The 21,520-nt window shown below is 37.7% G+C and overlaps 1 protein-coding gene across 9 annotated transcripts in view; it reads right to left on the reverse strand.

The window, feature by feature from the left end:
• NUMB (NUMB endocytic adaptor protein) overlaps positions 1 to 21,520 on the reverse strand; it is a 210,279-nt gene that overhangs the window by 86,599 nt on the left and 102,160 nt on the right. For 6 of the 9 annotated variants that reach the window (XM_069092126.1, XM_069092122.1, XM_069092123.1 and 3 more), the window contains one exon: positions 13,863 to 14,003. In XM_069092126.1, the coding sequence (XP_068948227.1) occupies positions 13,863 to 13,988 (126 nt within the window). In that variant the 5' untranslated portion in view covers positions 13,989 to 14,003. Of the gene's footprint in view, positions 1 to 12,756; positions 12,824 to 13,862; positions 14,004 to 21,520 lie in introns of those variants that run through there. The other 3 variants (XM_069092127.1, XM_069092124.1, XM_069092125.1) reach the window with 2 other exon arrangements.

A 21,520-nucleotide genomic window follows, 5' to 3' on the forward strand; every position in this document is an offset into this window, starting at 1 on the left:
TAGCCACTCTTAAGAACTATGTTTAAATTATTCTGGATTATGGCTATCTGATCCACGACAACAATACCACCCTCTGAGTCTCCTAGACTATCCTCCTAGGCCATGGCTATGATTTCAGAGAACTACAGAGTACGAGACTGTTCTCCAACATATGCATATCACACTTGTAGTTACAATTAGGATTTATATAGCACTTTAAAGTTTGCAAAGCACATTGATCAATATAATGATCCAAGACAATTACAAAGGACTCAGGATGAAAAATGATATCTACTTCCAGAGAGCTAACTCTGAGTGTGGATGGAGAATTTTTTTTTACTTTCTTTATTTTTCTTACCTTTTTATTTTTTTGGTGGGGGGTGGTAGTGGTAGAACATGCTTAACACGGAAATAGGCTTTGCATGACCTCATATGTATAATGGGCACCATATTGCTTGCTTTTCTCAATGAGGGAAGAGCTAAAGAAAGAAAATTTAGAACTGAAAATTTTTTTAATGAATGTTAAAAAAAAATTTGCAAAGCACCTTACAGATATTATTTCATTTGGTTTTCATAACAACTCCAGGAAGTAGGTATTATCATTATCATTTTGCAGTTGAGGAAACTGAGGCAGACTGATGTGAAGTGAATGGACCAGGGACTGAGAGCAGATGTAAACTCAAACCTTCCTGATTCTAGACCTTGTGCTCTAGATCTAACACATCACTTCTGTTTATCTCATACTAGTCCACCAGTCCAGCCCATTCACTAGGTCCCTAATATTTTAAATTCTGTACTTTAGGTCCCAGTATAATCCTAAACCTGAGTCACAGTCAAGAAAATGTGGGAGGGGGACAGAGCCAAGATGGCGGAGTAGAAGCACAACCTTCTCACGGCTCCAGCTTCCACCTTCCCCAATCCATGTAAAAAGGGGACGCTAAACAAATTTTGGAGCTGTAGAACCCACAAAATGACACTGAGAAGCTAACCTCCTGCTGAGGACAGCCCGGCAGGAATCCAGCGCAGCGCTCTGGGAGCTGAGCCCAGCCCCACACCAAGGCTTTAGCCCCAGGGCGGGCCTGACCAGCCGCCAGCCAGAGGGACTCCAGATCAGCAGCAGCTGTGGCAGTTTCCAGATTTATCAACACATAGATGCGAAGGACAAAGTGAGAGGGCAGTGCAGTCTGGACTTTGGGACCAGTAAGTGGGAGTGCGTGGCTTTTACCCCCCGGGGCAAGAAGCCACTGAGACTGCACAGCCAGCAAGTGTCATGTAGCAGCTTCAGCTCCTGGCCTGCAGAGTGTAGGGGGACCAAGCACCAGTCTGAGGGGTAATTGCTCTTGTTTTAACCTGCTTAGATCTGGATTGCAGTCTAGGGTAGAGGTCCTGGGGTGTGTCCAGCTTGCCAGAGCGTGTGGAGACCTCATACTTCTGGCAGCTGAGAAAACCCCAGTGTTTGAGACGAAAGCACCCCTGTCTGGTGGAAGAAAATGTGGGAAATAACCTTTCTCCCTTAAAAGTCTGCCATCCAGAGTAGCTTATTCTACTTCACCTACAAAATAACTGGAGACTCAAGGAAACAGGTGTTCATGCCTTTGATTTCCACACACGCCTGTTTGTTTCCCCACCTGAGGCATGATCTCCATTTCCATTTGCTCAGGTACCAGCTGCTAAAGCATGAGGAGTACTCCCTAAGATTTTGAAGCATATGCAATAAATATGAACCTTTAATATGTGGCAGTTATTTTTACAAACTGTTCCACACAGTCCATACTTTTAAACTTCCCCTCCAAGTGAGACTCACACCTATGTATGACATAACGTAATCTGGCATATACATACCTTTCTCTTGCATTCATTCACAGTGATCTACAACCTAAGTTCCAGTGGTGTCATATTCTTTAAATGGTTGTTCCTAGGTAAGTAACTGTCTGCCATCTTATTCAATATTCACGTTCACATCAGATACCCTTATACTTATGCTGTTTCTTCAGAAGACAAACATCTATATAAATAGCTGTCACCAAGTTTCTAACCCCTGCACTCTTATGTTCTTGGTGGCTGGTAGAAACTCACATCATACTAAACATAAATCCATAATACAAGAATTCCTGCAGTGGAGAAAAGATCCTTTAAGCAAACTAGTGACTTGATAACTGTCAGAAATATGGGTAGCATGCCTCTTCATATGCAGTGTGACACCAATCACAGAGGTAAATCTGTACCAATAAATACTTTTTTTATCTAGTACTGCATATAAATGTCATTGTACAGCAAAATAAAATTATTTGGACTGGTGCTGATCAACAGTGGAGAACTGCTGCCACTCACCCACAATATGACATAGAACCTTAATCCCAAATGTTCTTCAAAAAGAATATTGGGGGGCTAGATGGCGCAGTGAATAGAGCACCGGCCCTGGAGTCAGGAGGACCTGGGTTCGGATCCGGCCTCAGACAATTCACACACACACACACACACACACACACACACACACACACACACACACACACAGCCATGTGACCTTGGGCAAGTCACTTAACCCCAACTGCCCTCCCCCAAAAAAAGAGTAATATTGCTAAGCTGGATCTTCTGAGCTAAATAAAACTTGGGGTCTAATGAAGTTTTAAGTCCAATTCCTATATATGGGAATCTTTATGACTATTTTCAAGGAGGCACACAAGTGCCACAGCATGTAGTGAAGTCAACAAGGTAGCATCTTCTGGGATTGATCATTTGGCTATAAAGGGCAGATTTTAACTTTCTATGTACAACAACATTCCTTCCCCAGCCCCCATAACACAACTACCATCAGTTTCAAGAAAATCTTGTTTTTGTTCTGTACTGTTCAGGAAACATGGTCCAGAAACTGCTCTGAATTCAACTTGTCACTCTTCTATCTTCATGAAAACATGAGTAGTATAAAACTCCACTGCTGTAGCACCAATGCAATATTTACAGTGCCCACAATCACAATAAAGACCATGACTATAAGTATTGCATGGCATTCAATCACAAAATATACCAGATTCTCCAGGTATAGAATAGAACTGAAACATTTATTTAGACACCAGAAAACTGAATCCCCAAACCAGTAAGCCAATTTCATCATAGTACCAAAGATATTCAGAAGCCATAATAATGCAGAGAGCCACAGCATCCTTCAGCCTTCCCACAAACCAGTACAAAATCAGTATTTACTTACAAACCTCTGTATCTCCTTAATGAGTGTCCTCTCTCCTCCCCAATGTCTGGCTAGCTCTGAAGCAGCTTCCTGTGGGCTCTGCTTCCCTTCAGCAAAACTCCCACCACATGCTCCATGTGACTACATTCAGCCTATCAGGGGGAAGTTTATCTTCACAGCAGGGAAGCTTCCTGTGGGCTCTGCTCCATCCTTTAGCAAATTCCCTCCATCACAGGCTCCAGGTGATTACATTCTGCCTATTAGGGGGCAGAGTTTACTTTTAAAGCAGGGGAGGTCTTCAAACTGCCCCCCCCCAGGTCTATTAAGGGGCAGGGAAGGTCTTCAAATTCTCATCCCCATTACAACTGCCCAACAATATTTACTAATAATTTAATATTAGTAGCTAGTATTTATAGAGCACTTTAAGATTTGCAAAACACTTCACAAATATCATCTCATTTGATCCTCACAACTACTCTGGGAGGCAGGGGCTATTATCATCCTCATTATAAAGCAGAAAATTGAGGCAGACAGGGGCTAAGTGACTTGCCCAAAGCCACACAGCTAGGAATTGTCTGGGGCTGGATCTAAACTCAGATTTTCCTAACTTCAGCACAATGCTCTATCCACAATTCTTTTGGACCTCACCTAAAATACATACTATAGGTGTAATGACAGCTGAAGCCTGACTAAAATAACTGATTAACAAACTAAAATCCTTCCTAGTGTTTTTAGGGTTAGTGGTGGGCATTTCCTACCACCTCACTCTTTCAAGAAAGATTTCAGGGTTCACATCAAAAACGTTCAGTGCAGGAACCTCTGCATTTCTTGGGACATTTTCTTGAGTACAGAAGACTATGGAAAAGAGGGAGAGAATAGTATCTGTTGCTATCAGGTTTCCTTACTCGGACAGTACTATTGTGACCAAGGGTCAGAGATACCTCACTGTCAGGACCTTGTGATGGGAAGCACAGTATTTCTGGGAATTTCCTCTCATGTTTAGAGGGCTGGGGTGGAGTTCTTTGATTGCTATTAACGTTTTGGAACTCAACTGGTGTGTACAGGAGTGAGGTAATCCATCCTTATAACTTCCTCTCCAGGGTGTCAGCTGTATCACTCCAGCAGGGTAACAAGGGCATAAAGTTTCTTAGGTGAATTGAACAGAATCACTAGTTCAAGGGCAATGGTGAGAACAGGTCTCCAGGAAATCATCAAACCTCTTTCAACCTGTATTGGTCAGGGTTTTCCTCATCTGGTACTTCCCTATCACTGACATCACTGGTCTAGTCCCTAATCTTATGCCTATTCCCACCCAAACAAAACAAAAATCTCCACTGTCCAGACCAAGATTATGGTCATTACTTGATTAAACACCACTTCAAGATCCATATCATACAGACTTAGTTTTTAAGTTGTAATATTATTAGAAACCTTTCTCTGGCCCTTAGGCCAAAGTTCACACATCAGCCACACCTAGTGTTTAAGTCATCATTTGTACCTAAATCAGTCTTAATCCATGAGTAGACAGGACACGAGCCCCACCTCTGGCCAGCATGGTACAATGAAAATAGTATTAAATGTGATATCATAAGACCTGGGTTTAAATCCTTGCTCTGACACTGCCTGTATGATCTTGGACAAGTCACTTAATTCTATGAGCCTCTCTGTTTCTTCATGTGCAAAATATGGGGACTGGATGAGATACCTTCTCAGGTTCTTTTTCAGTTCTAAATCCATAACCCTAAGATGATGTTGTTTTAAATGCTGAAAAATATTTTACTAGCAGAGAAGACAAGAATGTCATTTTAGTTTACTTGCATTAGCTGTCTTATCCATGCATCAAGTCAGCACCAAGAGACAAATGATTTAAACTCATTCTAAAGTGACTTCACTGCCATGAAAAAAAAAAGGTAAAATAGAAAAGGCACGACTTCCCTGTAGCTTAACCTGCACTGATTATAGTTTTCATGCCTCTCGCCCACTCAAGTCCATACCAAGGGAATGGGTGGGGGGGGCAGGAGGATGGTACCTCAAACTTCCTCTGATATGATTGGGGCTTTCACTTTTACTGGCTTGACCTCTGTTCCCTGGGCAGAAGGGGCAGGATGTATAAGAGACACAGGGAGTAAGGGAAGAGATGCTCCATACTGAACAGTTTGATTGAGGTGTCAGGGTAGGGTCATCTTTGCAAAGTAGTCACTGAGGTGACAGGACAAGGCAGAAGTAACAAGAATGTGTGCGATTTGATAGATTGAAAACTAATCAGAAAAGGCCCAGATTGGTTTGAGGAATGATACCTGGTATAATTGGGCTTGGAATTTTCTCTTTATTTAGCTTCCAACATTTCTTCTAATTGGTGCTGAGAAACAGAGAAGAAATCTGACTCATGCCCATACTGCGAAAATATTTGATGCTGACATTCAATCAGAGAGTAAAAAGTTGCTTTCTTGAAGGTTTCTGATGGAAGGGTAGAAAGCCAGGAATCTGGCTGAGGCGGCAATTCAAACTCTCCTTCTAGCTACGTATAAGGTAGAAGGAAAAAGCCAGGTCAGGGCCCAGTTCCCAAGTGTGGAGAGAACAGGTCCTGGGAGCATGATAACAATGTGAGGATGTCACCAATGGGAGGGACTAACTGGAGAGCAGGTGCATGACAGAGAGGGCAAGGCTTTGGGGAAAAGCCGATGATGATACGATGTAAGAGGTGAGCAACAATACGAAAGGGTGGTCAAGACTTGAGTTGTGAAGATGGGGCTTGGTATCTTGAGAGACTGTACAGCCCTTTGCTGATACTGATTCTTGGTTGATACCCAAATTTAGCAGAAGGAAAAAACATGTTCCAGCAAAAGAGACTGATTTAGTTAGATCTTATGTTAAACTTTTTTGCAGATTCCCTATCACCATTCATTGCTTTCTGAGATATTAATGCTTCCATCATCCATCTTGGAAATGTTCTAGAAATGAGTTTATATTTTAAACTGTCCCAGGCTGCCACATCTCTCAGGTTGGAAAGGATTATTTGTTGGCTAAGGCATTTTCTGGTTTCTGGTTTCCTTGTTATGACTGCTTTATGCTGGATAAACTTCTTTAAACTGAATAAACTGGACAAATTATGACAATGATTACCAACATCTTTTCCTTTGTTCATTTCTCATTTTTCAGCATCAATAATGCATCTGGAGAAATTGAGTTAGTACAACTAAGTACATTAAGTGTTTACTTGTTACTACTGTCTTGTCTCCTAATCTGATGCTGATTTTGACCTTTGGTTTAACTAGTTGATAGTCTGCCTGCATACACGGAGTTGATCCATAAATGAATCAGTAAGTAATATATAAGTCAATTTCTATCTGTTAAGATACTGTCAAGTTCATTTTTTGAGACACTGTTTGGCAGTGTTTTCTGACTTTTCTTGACAAAAATACTTATGATATATGCAGGCATAAGGTTTCTAAAAATTTTACAATCCTTTGATCTCTTTCACTTCCTAATTCCAAACCATATTTTCCAACCTATTTTTTGTTGCCCGCTTCCCACATATACACCTTCACAATAAAGTCACTGAGTGATTTATTGGACCTTAACAAGTTCTTCACAGAACTGATCTATCTTCATCCTCTACAACAGATATTGGCACATAAGCAGCAATTATTCTCGTAAATCAAACACAGAGTAAGAAGGTTTGAAGGGGTTCCTTGCTATATTGGTAGAACAAATGCCCTCACTGTTAAAATCACTGATTCACCAAGGGAGGGAACAAGGCACTGGCCTGGGAATCAAAAGGCCTGGGTTTTAATCACACAAGTCTGCCACTACTATGGAACCTTGGACATCTCCAAAAGGAGAAGGGGTTTGAGGTGGGGGCTGGTTTAGATGATCTGTAAAGTTCTTTTTCTAGCACTAAACATTTATAACTGACTTATGTAAAATGAAAATATGTGGCTTGGCCAAGTGCTGCTCAGAAGAAAATGACAATAAAAACAGAAAATAAACTCTATGTTATAGTCAAAATTTTCACCTAAGATCTCCAACTTTTCATTAAAACAAGGATCATACTCTTATCTACCAATACAAAAATTAGACCACCAGAGAAAACAGCAACTAGGTCTAAAATTTTTGGATTATAGAAATATTTTTTCTAGGTATAAGGTCGATTATTGAAAAAAAAAAAGTATTTTACTGAGAGCCACTGAGTGCAAAGTACTTTGTACTAAGGTACTAATTACAACTAACTGCTGCTATACTTTTTCTCACATCCAGCTCCTGCCCTCAAGGATCTAGCAGATCAAAGGGGAAAAATAGGCATTCCCTGTACCTTGAGGTTCATATTTTCACATTCTCTCTACTTACAAAATACATTCAAAGCTCCTATTCCCTAGAGACATACATTTTTCCCCCTGACCCTCCTCAATCCACCCCCACCTCCATATCATGCACAAGTTAGAGGGGAAGATGATGAAACAGTAAGGTACAAAACAAAAAGCAATGAATCAAGAGTAAAGAAACCTGAGTTCTGGGCTCAGCTCTGCTACTAATGACTATGTCACTTTGGACAAATGACTTTACCAGCTCAGTTTCTTTATTTGAACGATGAGTTTCGACTGGATGATCATTAAGATTCTTCTTACCATAATTCTATGAATATGGATGTTATACAGTTGTTACGCAGTTTTGTTCTGTATTATAGTAGAAAATATTACCTTTTGGGGCGGCCAGGTGGCGCAGTGAGTAAGAGCGCTGGTCCGGAGTCAGGAGGACCAGGGATCGGCTCTGGCCTCAGATACTTAACACCCTCACACACAAAAAAACTGGCCACGCATGTAACCTTGGGCAAGTTACTTAATCCCAATTGCTTTAAAAAAAAATTACTTTTTGAATTGATAGCATTAAGTACTAGTATTATTGCACTATACAAGACACATTGTATAGTCCATTTAAGACTACCAGCTCAATCAGAACAATAATCTGGACAAGACATATCTTTTATCCCTTTTGTTTGTTCAATATGGATGATTAGATTAATTTCTTCTACATAATTTAAGATTTCACTGAGAAGGCTCTCAGAATTTTGACTGATAAAATGCACCTGTAGTTGTATGTTGGCTATTAGTAGAAATTTTAGAACTTTCCCATCAACAGAAAATATTTCTTTTCTTTGGATTTATATATATATATATATATGCAGGACATTTTTCATGAATCTGTTAGACACTTTAGGTAAATATATATTTCTACGTTTAACACACTTAATGCTCCATGTTCAACTTGTTTAAGTCAGCAGAGTACTGAACAAAGCTGCATGTCATAGAGTCTTATATAATTTTAATACATACATAAGAGGCCTTGTCTTCAGACAAAGCACTTGAGACAAGAGTGCCTGTCCTACCAAACAGTAAACAAAGTACAATTTCTATTCTCTATCCTTCTTAGTTGGTAAGTTGATAATCATAACCCATTTGTATAATGTCTTAAGGTTTGCATAGCACTTTCTTCACAACTGCCTCAGAGAAGTTGAGTGAATTTTCCATCATCACACAACTAGTAAATCTCTGAGGTAGGATACAAGCCCATGTTTCCTGCTTCCAAGACCTCCCAGCTAACCACTCTGCAGTACTTCAATGTACCAATAAAAACAAAAAAAATGAAAGAGCCTGTGAAAGCCTGTCTGTTCCGTTCTTATGTTTTCATAAAGTATGCACTCAATGCATGTATAGCCCATTGTTATAAAAAATGCTATGGAGATAAGAAAACATGCTGTGTTTATAAGCAGTTTTCTGGGGAGAAAACTCATGTAAAATAGGAACTATTACCAACATTTTGCACCAAAATATGTTGAGCACATATGTGAGACCACTGAATAAATCATTAACAGTGTGGGTTAGGTCAATGGTGAAAGTGGTCTGAGCTCTGATCTGAATGTTGTTGGCTGTATGGTTATCAGATATCATTTACAAACAGACTATTTTGTGTAATACACACAATGGCATTCTTAATTTTTAAAAGGTCCAGTCCCCAAATGCCATCTGGCAGGTAAAGGGTTTTTTTTTTTTTAAAAGGTAAGGTTTTTTTTAAAAAGGGTAAGACTTGGTCTAAAAGGCAGAACAAGTATGTAATTTTAATGCACTATATTGCACTGTACTTATCAATACTTTTACATTCAACTTTCCAACTGGCTAACCCTATTTGATCATGCTGGAATACTTCCTAGCAACTAGTAAATATTAGGTAACACGTTTTGTATAGTTCTGAACCAAAACAGCAAATAATTACTACTTCATTTAATAGTCTGCTAAAATAACTTGACCAATTTATAAATATAACTAATACTTATGTTTGACTACATTTTACTTAATCCATATGCCCAATTTTCACGAAATCTGAAGATAAATTTGACCTCCACAATCTCTTCAATAGTGTTCATTTTAACCTACATCATTACATACAATCAGATGATCAAACACCCTTTACTGGATCACAATTCAATGGTTTTGCATTGTTGCTAGTATCTTAGTAGGCAACAAAAATTAGTATCAAATTAACATGATGTAATGGGAATGCAAATTTGGAAGATCTTCCCTGCCCCTAGGCTGGGGTACACCTGGGGCCTGGGGTGGGAGGCTTGTTTTTAGGTAGATGCTTTTTTTTTTTTTTAAGCAATCGGGGTTAAGTAACTTGCTCAAGGTTACACGGCCAGTTATTATTTCTGGGTGTGGTGCTGAGTATCTGAGCCCGGATTTGATCCAGGTCATCCCGACACTGGAGCCGGTGCTCTTACTCGCTGAGCCACCTGGCCGCCCCATATTTATGCTCTTCACACACTCATTTGTTATTGAGTGTAACTTTTTCTCTCCCTTATTTTTATTATTATTTTTTTTTAAGCAATCAGGGTTAAGTAACTTGCTCAAGGTTACACGGCCAGTTATTTCTGGGTGTGGTGCTGAGTGTCTGAGCCCGGGATTCGATCTCCAGGTGGTCCCAACACTGGAGCCAGTGCTCTTACTCGCTGAGCCACCTGGCCGCCCCTAGGTAGATGCTTTTTGATTGGCCAGTGGGTCCAAGAGGTTGTTGCATTCTCTGAGCTAGGAGAGGGCTATGTGGGCCCTGATGTGAGGCTTTGTTTTGGGGGCTCACTTTGGGAGGTGTTCTGTGGTTTGATCTGGATTCTGGGAAGCCGTTGTCCAGAGGCCCCCCAGCTTTGAAAAACCCAGATGTTAACTGGGTATGGATGTAGTGGTTGGACGATTTGGAGATCTGTCTGCTTGATCTGTTTCTGTCTTGATGATTCTGCCTGTGTGCTTTGAGGTTCGGGGTGCTGGCCTTTTTCCCCTGAGCAAGGTAGACGATACATGTCTGACTGATTGAAGTGGGCTTGTTGGCCCATTTTGAGTTGCTTTCCTTTATCAGGGCAGATCCGGGAACCTGCGGTGGCTAGCGGTGGCGGTGATGGCGGTGCGAAGCCCTTTTTGAGTCAGCCAGAATTTCTGCTAAGGACTGCCAGGGGCCGGAGCTGCTGGGAGCACACTTCCTGGACGCTGGGTGGTTGCTGTGAGTGGGGAGAGGAGGACCTTTGCCTGAGGTAGCCTGTTCTGTTTTAAAGGCTTGAGAATGTGGGTGTTTTCTACTTTATCTACCTGTGCCAATTTCATAACTACTCTGATGGCTTTCACTTTCTGGTTTTGGGACTCAGTCTTTTGGTATCTTAATAAATTTTCTAGCTTATTCCCCCATATGGCAAGCATGATGCATTTTGTGATGGATAATTATATCAGCATATCTGTAATTTCCATAGGCATTGTGAATATGGCATTGCTGATACACATGAGTAGCCAAATACAGGGAGAATCTTAGTATAATTGAATTGATAATTCAAACAGAAGTGCTAGGGCAGATATTATTTCAATTATAACATAATTCTTTATCTCTGAAAATAAGGGTTGCCACTATAATGCTAACCTGTAGAACAGCAAGCAGATATAAACTCTGTGAACATACCCAAAAATCTGAACTTGTTTAGCTATTTACTATATTATTCTAATACTCAGTCTTTTCCACATTTAATCACTAGAATGTCAACATAAACAGGAGAGATTAAATTAGTTTCAAGTTCTCTTATAATCTATGCCAAATATCAGAAGGGATACTTCTGTAGCCCAGAAGTGATTTAAGTGAAGTCACCTTTAATGGTTTAGTTGGTATATATATAATTACTAACCAACAACGTTTCAAATTGTAATGCTAAATAAAACTTCTAGATACTTTTTTGGCACTGACAATTTTATTATGTACTGTTTCTAAATCGCCTAAAAACAAAGATTAAAAACAATCTTATAACAAAGCAAATACACCCAAGCAAATGCTTATACAGATATAGATTTGTCCCTCAACCTTTAGAAGATATAATAGGTCTAGTCAAGTTACAAAGGCAATGGTCTGGACCAGTGAAGTTTCAAAAGCTCAAACCCACTGTGTAAGTTAAACCTGAAATGGCACCCTTTCCATAAACCTTCAGATTCACCACACCCTCTGCCTCATGAAGCTACACTTTAACCTCAACTTCAAGGAAGGCTGAATTAGACTTGCTGGGACAACTGCAGATCAGTCTTCCCAACTCACCCTAAGTCGGATCTGCTTCCCAAGCAAATTAATTCTAATTTATAATAAGTACCTCACTCACTAAACATACTTAAAATAAAGGCTAGAAAGGAAGTGAATGATTTCTAGGAGTGATAAAAAGCAAGCTACCACTGACTCAGGTATATTCAGCCTAAAACTATTTCAGACCTGTAAAAAAGTATATTATTTCAGGTTCAGAATTATTTTTGATAAAAGCAATAAGGAAGGGATTTAAGAAGATAATTAACTAAGACTGCCTCCAAATCAGTAAGCTATCTCCAGTTTATAATGTTCATTTCCTTTTTATGAAGCCCCAGCTCCCTTTGGTTCAGTTTTCTGTGCATGTTAGAGAATTAGAGAGAAAACAATGCATTATATTCTGCCTCACATGAAACAAGGAAAAATCACATATTTCTAAACATACATATCCTTAGAATCATTTGACTTCAGAATTCTATGCAATCCATTTACTATCTGTAAAACCTGAATTCTAATTTTTAAAACTTTTAAATAGTGTGCTAAACAACTGGACCAATTTATAAAGATAAATAATGCTTATGTTGTACTATATTTTACTTAACCCTTAAGTCAAATATTTTTAATATACCAGTATCACAGAAGGTGATTAATTCTCAGAAAACAGGCTATGCCTTCCTTATTCCCAGGTACTTTATTGTAGAAGTATCTTTCTGCTAAAAAATTCTTCACAAATTAAGCTGAGATCAACTAGATCTATGGCAAATGAATGAAAAGAAAACAAGCTATTCATTTGACACGTATATTCTAGTATCTAATATAAGGATTTGTGATCTCATTATCATAGCTATTTGTTCTACAAGTGTACATTACAACCTGGTTACATTTTTTCATTCAGCATGATTCCCATCCATGTCTTTCCATAAGGATGCAGGACACTTTCCTCTGGTTATTTTCACACTCTGCATATATCAGTGTAAAACAGCTGGATTATCTACTTGTTATACCTCATTTTCTGTAAGCGATTCCTCTCATTCATGATTCTTGTTCTACGGCATCACCAGGGGAATACTGCTATTAAAAAACAAACAGACTTTGTGCAGTCTAACTTCTCTTTTTCATGATAGTCAATAGCACCTAATAAATAAACTCTAGCACCCAATAAATAACATTTATTTTTCTGATATGTAATAGATTTTTTAAAAAAATTTCTGAAACCATATTCTGAATTTCAGTTTTTAAGAGAGAGTTAACAAGAAAATGAAAAAGAAAATTCACAATTACATAATGTTATATAATTTGTTAGAATGTATATAAATCAACACAAAAGATTTAACCAATCAGTTTGATATTAAACCATGAATCCTTCTTAAAGGTACTAGATTTGACTTAAATGAAGGATAACTAATTGATATAAATGACTAACGGAAACTTCAAAACAAAATCAATGTTAACTGATCAAGTTTAATTTCCGTTTGATCAAGAATATAACTCAGGTCTTTGAAGCTAAAGACTGTATTTACTTCCACTACAAAATGATTAGTACAGGGAATATCTGAAGAGCAAATTTCCAAATTACTGGTACTTAAAAAAACATTTAAAAACTAAAAGTTTGTGAATATATTTAGAACAAACCACAGGGTTAATAAGAAAATCCTTTCTTTTAAATCCTTCTTTCTAAAAACTATCAATCTACTTTTCTACCTTAAGAAGTAACCTATAGTAAACAAATTCATAGGATGTCAGAGCTAAGACAAACCTTAAAGTAACTCTCCCCCTTTTTTAAAGACTGAGTCTTCCCATTTCACCCAGTATAGAAATGCAGGACTTCTTACAAGGCCTAATCCCACTACTGATTAACAGAGGAGTTTGATCTTTTCCATTTCAGACCTAGGCTAGGTGCCCTTCCTTAGGCAACCTATCCTCTCCTCCTGAGGCTCACCTATGAATACTGAACTTAGAGGATAGACAACTGACCTGCATATCTCATATATGGTCTCAGCTATTAAATAAGTAACTAATTTTATCTTATTTTTCATCTCATTCGCCTCTCATATACAAGTAGTTTGCCAGCAAACAACAAAGTAGGCTCTGCCATAACACTGATTCTTACCTTAACTGGAAAACTACATTTTCCAGTACGGACACCCTCTTCATCTGTTTGCCATTGATGTGGACGACTGGCCTCAGGAACATAGACGTCTTTCTTTCTCCTAAAACTTTGCCGTAATTTGTTCATTTTAATTTATACAACCTGGAGAAGTAGAATATATAACAAGAATTATTAGGAAGCTAAATCTTTCTCAAAAACTTAGATTCAACAATACTACACCCTCCCCCCCCCCAAAAAAAAAGAAGAATGCTAACAAAAGATAAAACATATGATGAAGTAGACAGAGTAATTGACTCAGAAGCAGCATTGAAAGGCCTGGCCTCATCTGTCAGTACTCATACCTTTTTTTTTTTTTGCTTTTTGGAGGGCAATTGGGGTTAAGTGACTTGCCCAAGATCACACGGCTAGTTTTTGTGTTAAGTGTCTGAGGTCGGGTTAACTCAGGTCCAACTGACTCCAGGGCCGGTGCTACCTAGCTGCCCCTAGTGCTCATACTGCTTGTTTACATGGTTACTTGTCTGTGGGTAAGTTAGTCAACCTCACACTAAGCCTTATTTTTTTCACTTGTAAAATGCAGGAAATATTAAAGTATCTGCCTCACACAGTTGTGAGTAAAATATTCTCTAAACTTTAATGTGCTATAAAAACATGTAAATTAAAAAAATTGATAAACTTTATTGTGCTATAATTTTTTGATGAAAAAAATTTGGATGGGCTTCATTTCCTTTATTCTGTGTCTAAAATCTAGTGTGGACAAATTTAGTTCGGGTGGAAAAAGCCCAACTGCTACCATTTTTCTCTAAAATTGACTACTGTTGTGACCACATTTTCTGACCAAATGTGTCACAGTTGGTAATGGGGAATGCTAGTAAGCAGGCCTGAAACAAAATCTCAGCTCTGGTTTGTCAGAACAGAAGCAGGGGACAATTAATGGTTACTCCAAGAAGACAGAGACACAGCCTGTTGCCTACTCAAGAGAACTAGGAGACGTGGCAAATGATAAGGCCAAGTCAGAGTCTTGGCATTTGTACCAAGGGATCTTGTAGAAGGCCTGAAACTAGAATGATACTCCCAACTCCCTACTCAGAGTCACAGCAAGGGATGAAATCAACTATCAGCTGGGGATTCTGCAAGGAGAAAGAGGCTAATATCTGAACTAAACTGTCAGGAAACTTGAAGGAAGTCAGGGAGTAAGGCAAAGAGAAGTGTCTAGCAACAGCCACCACATTCAGAAAAGCAGAGGCATTCACACTGCAGAGAGGCAGGACAAAAACTGAGGCTATAAAATATGAATAAACAAAAGAAAGATTAACCTAAATGAAGAAATATTATGATTTAAGAGATGATCAGAAGATTAACCCAGGGGCAGCTAGGTGGAGTAGTGAATAGAGCACTGACCCTGGAGTCAGACCTGAATTCAAATTCAGCCTCAAACACTTGACACTTAACTAGTTATGTGACCTTGGGCAAGTCACTTAACCCCAATTGCCTTGCCTTTCCCCACTCAAAAAAAAAATGTTAACCCAGATCAAAAGAATAACTACAAACAAATAAAAGCACAACTTCTGAGAGAGAAGAAAAAAATGACTTACTTACAAGGACTGTAAGCGTATATAGAAGAAATGAAGCAAAGAAAAAAAAATGAAATTAAACTGAAGGGGTCTTGGAAGAAAAAACTAAAAAAGAAAATAAACAACTTGATACAGAAGGTGGAAAACCTTACCCAAGTAATACATTCCCTGAAAAACAGAATAGAGCAATCAGAAAGAACTACATGACTACAGAAGAAAATAAGAAATATTAGAACAAAATAAAAAAATTAGGGAAAAAAGAAAATATAAAGTATATATTAGCAAAAACAACTAACTTGGGGAAAAGGTTGAGGAGAGAGAATGTAATCATAACTGGACTTCTTGAAAACCATAACCAAACAAAATCTGAAGATATATTTTAAAAAAACCCCAAAAAGTAAAAAAAAAAAAAAACCTACATCTATTGGATCACAGGGCAAAGTGAGAACTGTGTAAAGAAGTTAACAATCATCTCTAGGCAAATGGAGGGAAAAACCCTGGAAACAGCCAGAAATGTCATAGGCAAAATCCAGAGTTTCCAAGTCAAAGAAAAAATATTCTGAGCAAGAAAAATGTCATGTACCAAGAAACCAATCAGAATCACATAAAACTCTGGTGCCAACAAAGAAAGAGAAAATTTTGTAATACCATATTCAAAAAGGCAAGATAAAAGGCTTACAACTAAGTATAAGTTGGTTGAATATAATCCTGTGAGAGGAAAAGTGAATTATTGATAGAATTGAGAATTTTCAAGCATTCTTGATAGAAAGACATAGGCTAAAATTAAAATCTAAAAGGAAAACACAGAAGCCAAGGGAAACCGAGAAAGGTAAATATATTTGAGGAAAAATTATTTAGGAATCTAAAGGAAGGTAAGTGATATATAATACAAAGCCTAGGTATGTTTTGATTCTTTACTCTTTAGTGTTTAAAAGAAAAAAAGGGGGAGGGGTGATTGATATCTTGGCTTGACTTGCTCTCCAGTGCTGCCTGGGAATTACAAGAAGGTTGGAAAAGAGTCACTCAAAAGGCTTTCCATTCTTTTAAAGATTTCTAACTCAAAAGCAGCAGTATAACTGAAAAGTTCCCTCAAACAGGTACAAGGCAGACAGCTGTGAGACATCTAAAAATATTTTAAGTTGGAAGATATAGGGCAAAATACAGAAGCTATTTTAACAGTCTGTGAATATGAAATCAATTTAAAATTTTTCATATTTTAGTAAAACCAATTATTCTAAAACAATGGAAGAACTGAGGTTTTTTTTTTTTTTAATACAAGGGACACTAAGCTTATATGGAGAATATAACAATTATTTTCTATCTGATGTACCAATAGCACCAAAGAGCTTGTTCTTAACTAGGATTAAATGAACCTAAAGCAAGATTATTTCTTGTCTCAACTATTTTAGTGATAGCAAGTTACTATTGACACATTTTCTGGTCTGTAATCACTAGCATAAGCTAGCTGTTTCCCAAGATAAAGATCTGGTCATTTACTCAATACAGATGAAAAATTATAAGCTAAAGTATGTTTCTAATTTTGTTAGGAGTTAAATATGTCAAGTAGGAAAGGCATTCTCCTATTATTTTAAAAGAGGTTTATTGGCTGACATCCAGAAACAAAAGGGAAGGAAAATCAGATTGGTAAAATAAACAATATTCAAAAACAACACGGTAATAAATAAATTTGACAAGCTAGGGTCCTATGACACAAGAGACTCAAAATTTGAAACTGATTCCCTGGGTTTTCTGTTCAGAAAGGTCCCTCCCTCCCTGATCAAGCACCAAAATCCAACAAGAGATTTTAACTAATAAAGAAACAGAGTGGTGAAGGTTTACATAAGGTTTATGATGCAAAACGAGGCTTCCTCTTAGAGGCAACTGCTGGTTTAGTGGTAAGAAACTTTAGATATCAACATGAATGTTGTGTGGAAATTCACCATCCTTGACAAATATTCACCCCAGCTTTTGCTTGTACAGTTTTAGTGATACAGAATTTACTACTAAATATGGAAATCCATTCCATTTTTTGATAGCTCTAATTATTGGGAAACTTTACCTTCAACAGTTGAAATCTGCCTCCTTATGATTTATACTCATTTAAAAAGCTAAATCATCTTATACTTCTTTTCCCTCATACCAGATAGCTAATAAATTCTTTACTCTTCCTTTATAATACCTTTTACTAATCCTTTCTGTCAATTCCCATTTATTCATGACAATTTTTAAAATATTTACTACATGCCTATTATAAGCAAGGCTTTTCAACACCAATATTCTACAAATATTGTTATATAAATCAATCAGCCAATAGTTTAGACACTGTTAGGTGCTGGGGATAAAAAGGTAAAATGAAACAGTCCTTAGATTCAAGAAGCTTCTGTCCCATCTGTCACAAGTCCTAGCATGGAATACTAGTCTCTGAAGGACTAAAAAGATAAATATCACTCAAAAGGCAATGAAATGGTGCACAGTGGGTGTGAGGACACAACCCATAATGACCTACAAAGACTCAAACTAAGAATGTTGTCAAAATAATGTATGGTTGAAAAAAATTGATAGATTGGTCATATGCAACAGAATGAGAGATAACTGCTGCATGTAAATAGACCGTGTATTCTACTGGTATCCTGAGGATGTCAAAAGAAAATATGGTGTGTTGTTTGGATACCCTATGACAGACTTATGGGAGGCCATGGATAAGTTGGGCAGGATGTCAGGTGTCAGGGATAGACACCTATGATCTATTTGATGAGGTCACAGATCCACTGAGTATCTGGAGATTCAAATTAAGTGAAAGTTAGATCTTGTCCTCAAGGAATTTCTGATTTCATACAAGGGAAACTCATGTATACAAATAATAACTGCAGCCCAGGAAAATCTGCCTTGCTCTTCTATCTCCTTGAATTATCACTGTTCTCTGAGCCTGAGGAAATGATTCACACAGAGATATAGTAATTTCTGAGATTCCAGCACAGGAAAAGGATTGCTCAATCCTTTTACTCACACCCCTCCCCCCTCCCAGCAATCTCCCCTGCTCCCTGCACCCTGCCATCTAGGGTTGTGATTTTTTTTTTAATAAGAACAGAAGCTATCATATTTTGCCTATAGCAGGAACTCAAATGTTTGATAAATTTACTTTATAATTTAATATCTTTTCCTCTACTGAAAGGACATAGTCAATAGTTTGGCACAGAAACATAGTATATATTTAGAATTTGGAATTATATACAGAACAAAAACAAGCTGGAGAGAATTCAATATTAAGCCTTAAGCATTTAAAGAAGGAATTCCTGGGATTTTCTGTTGTTCTCATGACACAAATCTTTTCTTACAGATTTCATTATTTTAAGTAAAATTCTCCTATAGGGTTGCCAATAATATATAGATTCCAGAGATAAACATCTGCAGTTCAGGATAGAAATTTACTAGCATTCCCATCCTTGACCATCATGGAGTTAGTCCTGCCTTTGTACTGATGCAACTAGATTTGACTAATAAGCCCATCTTTCAATCAATAAAGTGGGGAAGGGAGAGGGCATTGGTAAAGAAAGCACTCAGATGTGAGATGGGGGCAAGCTGGCTCAGCCTGACAGACACTAGAAAGAGCAACAGCTCTAGAGGAGGAGGGCCTGGGTTCAAAACTTGCCTTGTGATACTTAACCCATGTTACCTTAGGATTCCTAAGCCTCAGATTCTTTATCTGTATAATGAGGAGGCGAGACTGGATTGCATTGAGGTCTCTTCCAGCTCTTGTATATATGATCCTAACCACTTATAACCACTGCAAAATACTAATTGGGGTAATTTTACCACCACCAGCTTATGTAACCATTTTGTCAGTCCTTGTCATGCAAGCAAGCATCCATCTGGACAAAAGGGCTAGGTGTACCTGTACTAGTTTACTTTGTCTCTTAGAATATAGTGTCCATTCATTCAAAAATATTATTTAGTGCCTTCTATGAACAAAGAGTTAAAAAAAAAGAATAAAAAATGATCTTGATTCTCTGGAACTTCCAATCTAGTCTTCATATGAAGATAAATGTATCTAATACACTTTGTAATGAATTCTCTATACTATATGCTTGCTATCTTCCCTAGCCATCTTTGTAAACAGCTGCACACATTCATAAGATGGATGGTCAGGTTTAGAAGTACTATCTGCAGAAAAGGGAACTCCTTTATGTTTTAGTACAAAAGTGTTCTCACTTCTCTAAGAATCATGAGGCTTGACAAAGGAACCTAAAAAAAGACATGAGGTCTTCATCCTTGCCTTAAGCTTAAGTAATCCTAGAAGAAAAGATTAAAATCTCTACAATTTCCCTCAGTAATCCATTCCTCAATGTTAAATTATCCTTAGAGAAAGCAGTCCTCCTCCATGTAGACTTGAGCCATTTATCAGCAATAAACTGGTTCTTTTGGTTTGAAAAACATTAAAGCTGAACTTAGATACTATGATTAAAACTATGTCACTGATACAGTGTTCACCATATGTGACAATGATTCTTATTCATTGTTAATTTCATGTGAAATTCCTTTAAAGATTATATAATAGTTAAAGCAGATAAAAACTAATCAAATTAGCTACCTAGGGATCCTAATTTATTTCATTTAATAGTTTCATTGATAAATTAACTAACAGTAAATGATCCAAGTACATATTAATTGTGCCTCTACCCTTAAGCACTGTTCACCAGGAAGAACATCTGGCTTCATCACTATCAACTCTCTATCCAGTATTTAACTGTTTTACCTTCAATCCACCAACTTTAACAGCAGGACCCCTGTGTTTATTTGAAAATATGAAGCTTTTCTAATTTTAGTTCTTTAGATACAAGGAGTAAGAAATCAGCATTTCATAAACTGGGGTACCTATGAACCTTTGTTTAGTCCATGTTAAGTTAAATACTTAAGGGCTATCTTTTCCAAGGAATCATTCTCTATTTTATACTGAAACCAAACTTGACCCCATAAATTGGCAGCCTGCCATTCAAGTAAACTATTACCCAACTATAACTGTAATTCAACTGTTAATATCTTTTAGGGTTTACAAAATTTTACAGATAAAATTTTTCTACCCTCATTAGACCAGTGCTGCAGTAAGGATTACTTAATTGAGAATTCCTTCTGTCTACGTATTGGACTATGTATCTACTTAAGTCCCTTCCAACTCTCAAATTCTGTAATTTTCTTTGGGCTCGCCAGCTAAACAAAATGATTTTTCTTTTGGGTCATGAATCCCTTGGGTCAAGGGAAACCCCTTAACTGTCTTCCCTGATTTACTTCCCCCGCCCTCCCTAGTACAGATAATTCAGTTAAGTCTTTCCCTCATTCCCTTTTCAAGAGTCCTTTCTAAAAGTATGTGTGTGTAGTTGGTATTCACCTCTGAAGAATCTGAAGTTCCAGAATAACAATGGGAGGAGAGCTAAGAGATCATTTAAAAGTGAATGTTTCCATTCAGGAATATTTAGTCTAACTTTGTTTTTTACTCAGTTCTTCCTATAATAAACTATGTGATTGCAAGGGGAAAAAAAAGGTTACTTAAAATTCAAAATGATAGTATTGCCCCACTTTGATTTAGCAAGGAACATCTTGATACTAAAGGGCAGAAATGCTGAGAATGCCAGCCTACTTTTTTACACTGAATTTCTTCTACACAGCATCTGCCCGAGTGGGAGGAGGCGAAGGTGTGAGAATCTGGAGAGTCAAAAAAGAATGAGTGTGGCTTAGATGAGAAGTAAAAAGAGAAAAATGTCACTGGGAAAAAAATACCAGAAATAGGCAAGAAAAAAGCAACAGCAAAAAAAGAGCTAATTCTTTTTTTAAAAAATGCTTTATTAACTTCTGATTTACATCATTCGTTTCCGCCAGATTCTGAGTTAACAAATTTTCTCCCCGTTTTTCCCCTACCCACCACCCCAGAATAGCAGTCCCACAGGATATCCCCTCCTCCAATCTGCTCTCTCCCATACCTCTTTCGACTTTTCCAGTGGGTCTCTATGCCTCAGTGCCTGTATATCTTATTTCCCAATTACATGTAAGATGGTATTAATAATAGTATATATATATATATATATATATATATAT

The sequence above is a fragment of the Petaurus breviceps genome, unplaced genomic scaffold (assembly GCF_028583685.1).
Source record: "Petaurus breviceps papuanus isolate PSGF00001 unplaced genomic scaffold, PetGlider_PUasm1.0 189, whole genome shotgun sequence".
NCBI classification, from domain to species: domain Eukaryota; kingdom Metazoa; phylum Chordata; class Mammalia; order Diprotodontia; family Petauridae; genus Petaurus; species Petaurus breviceps.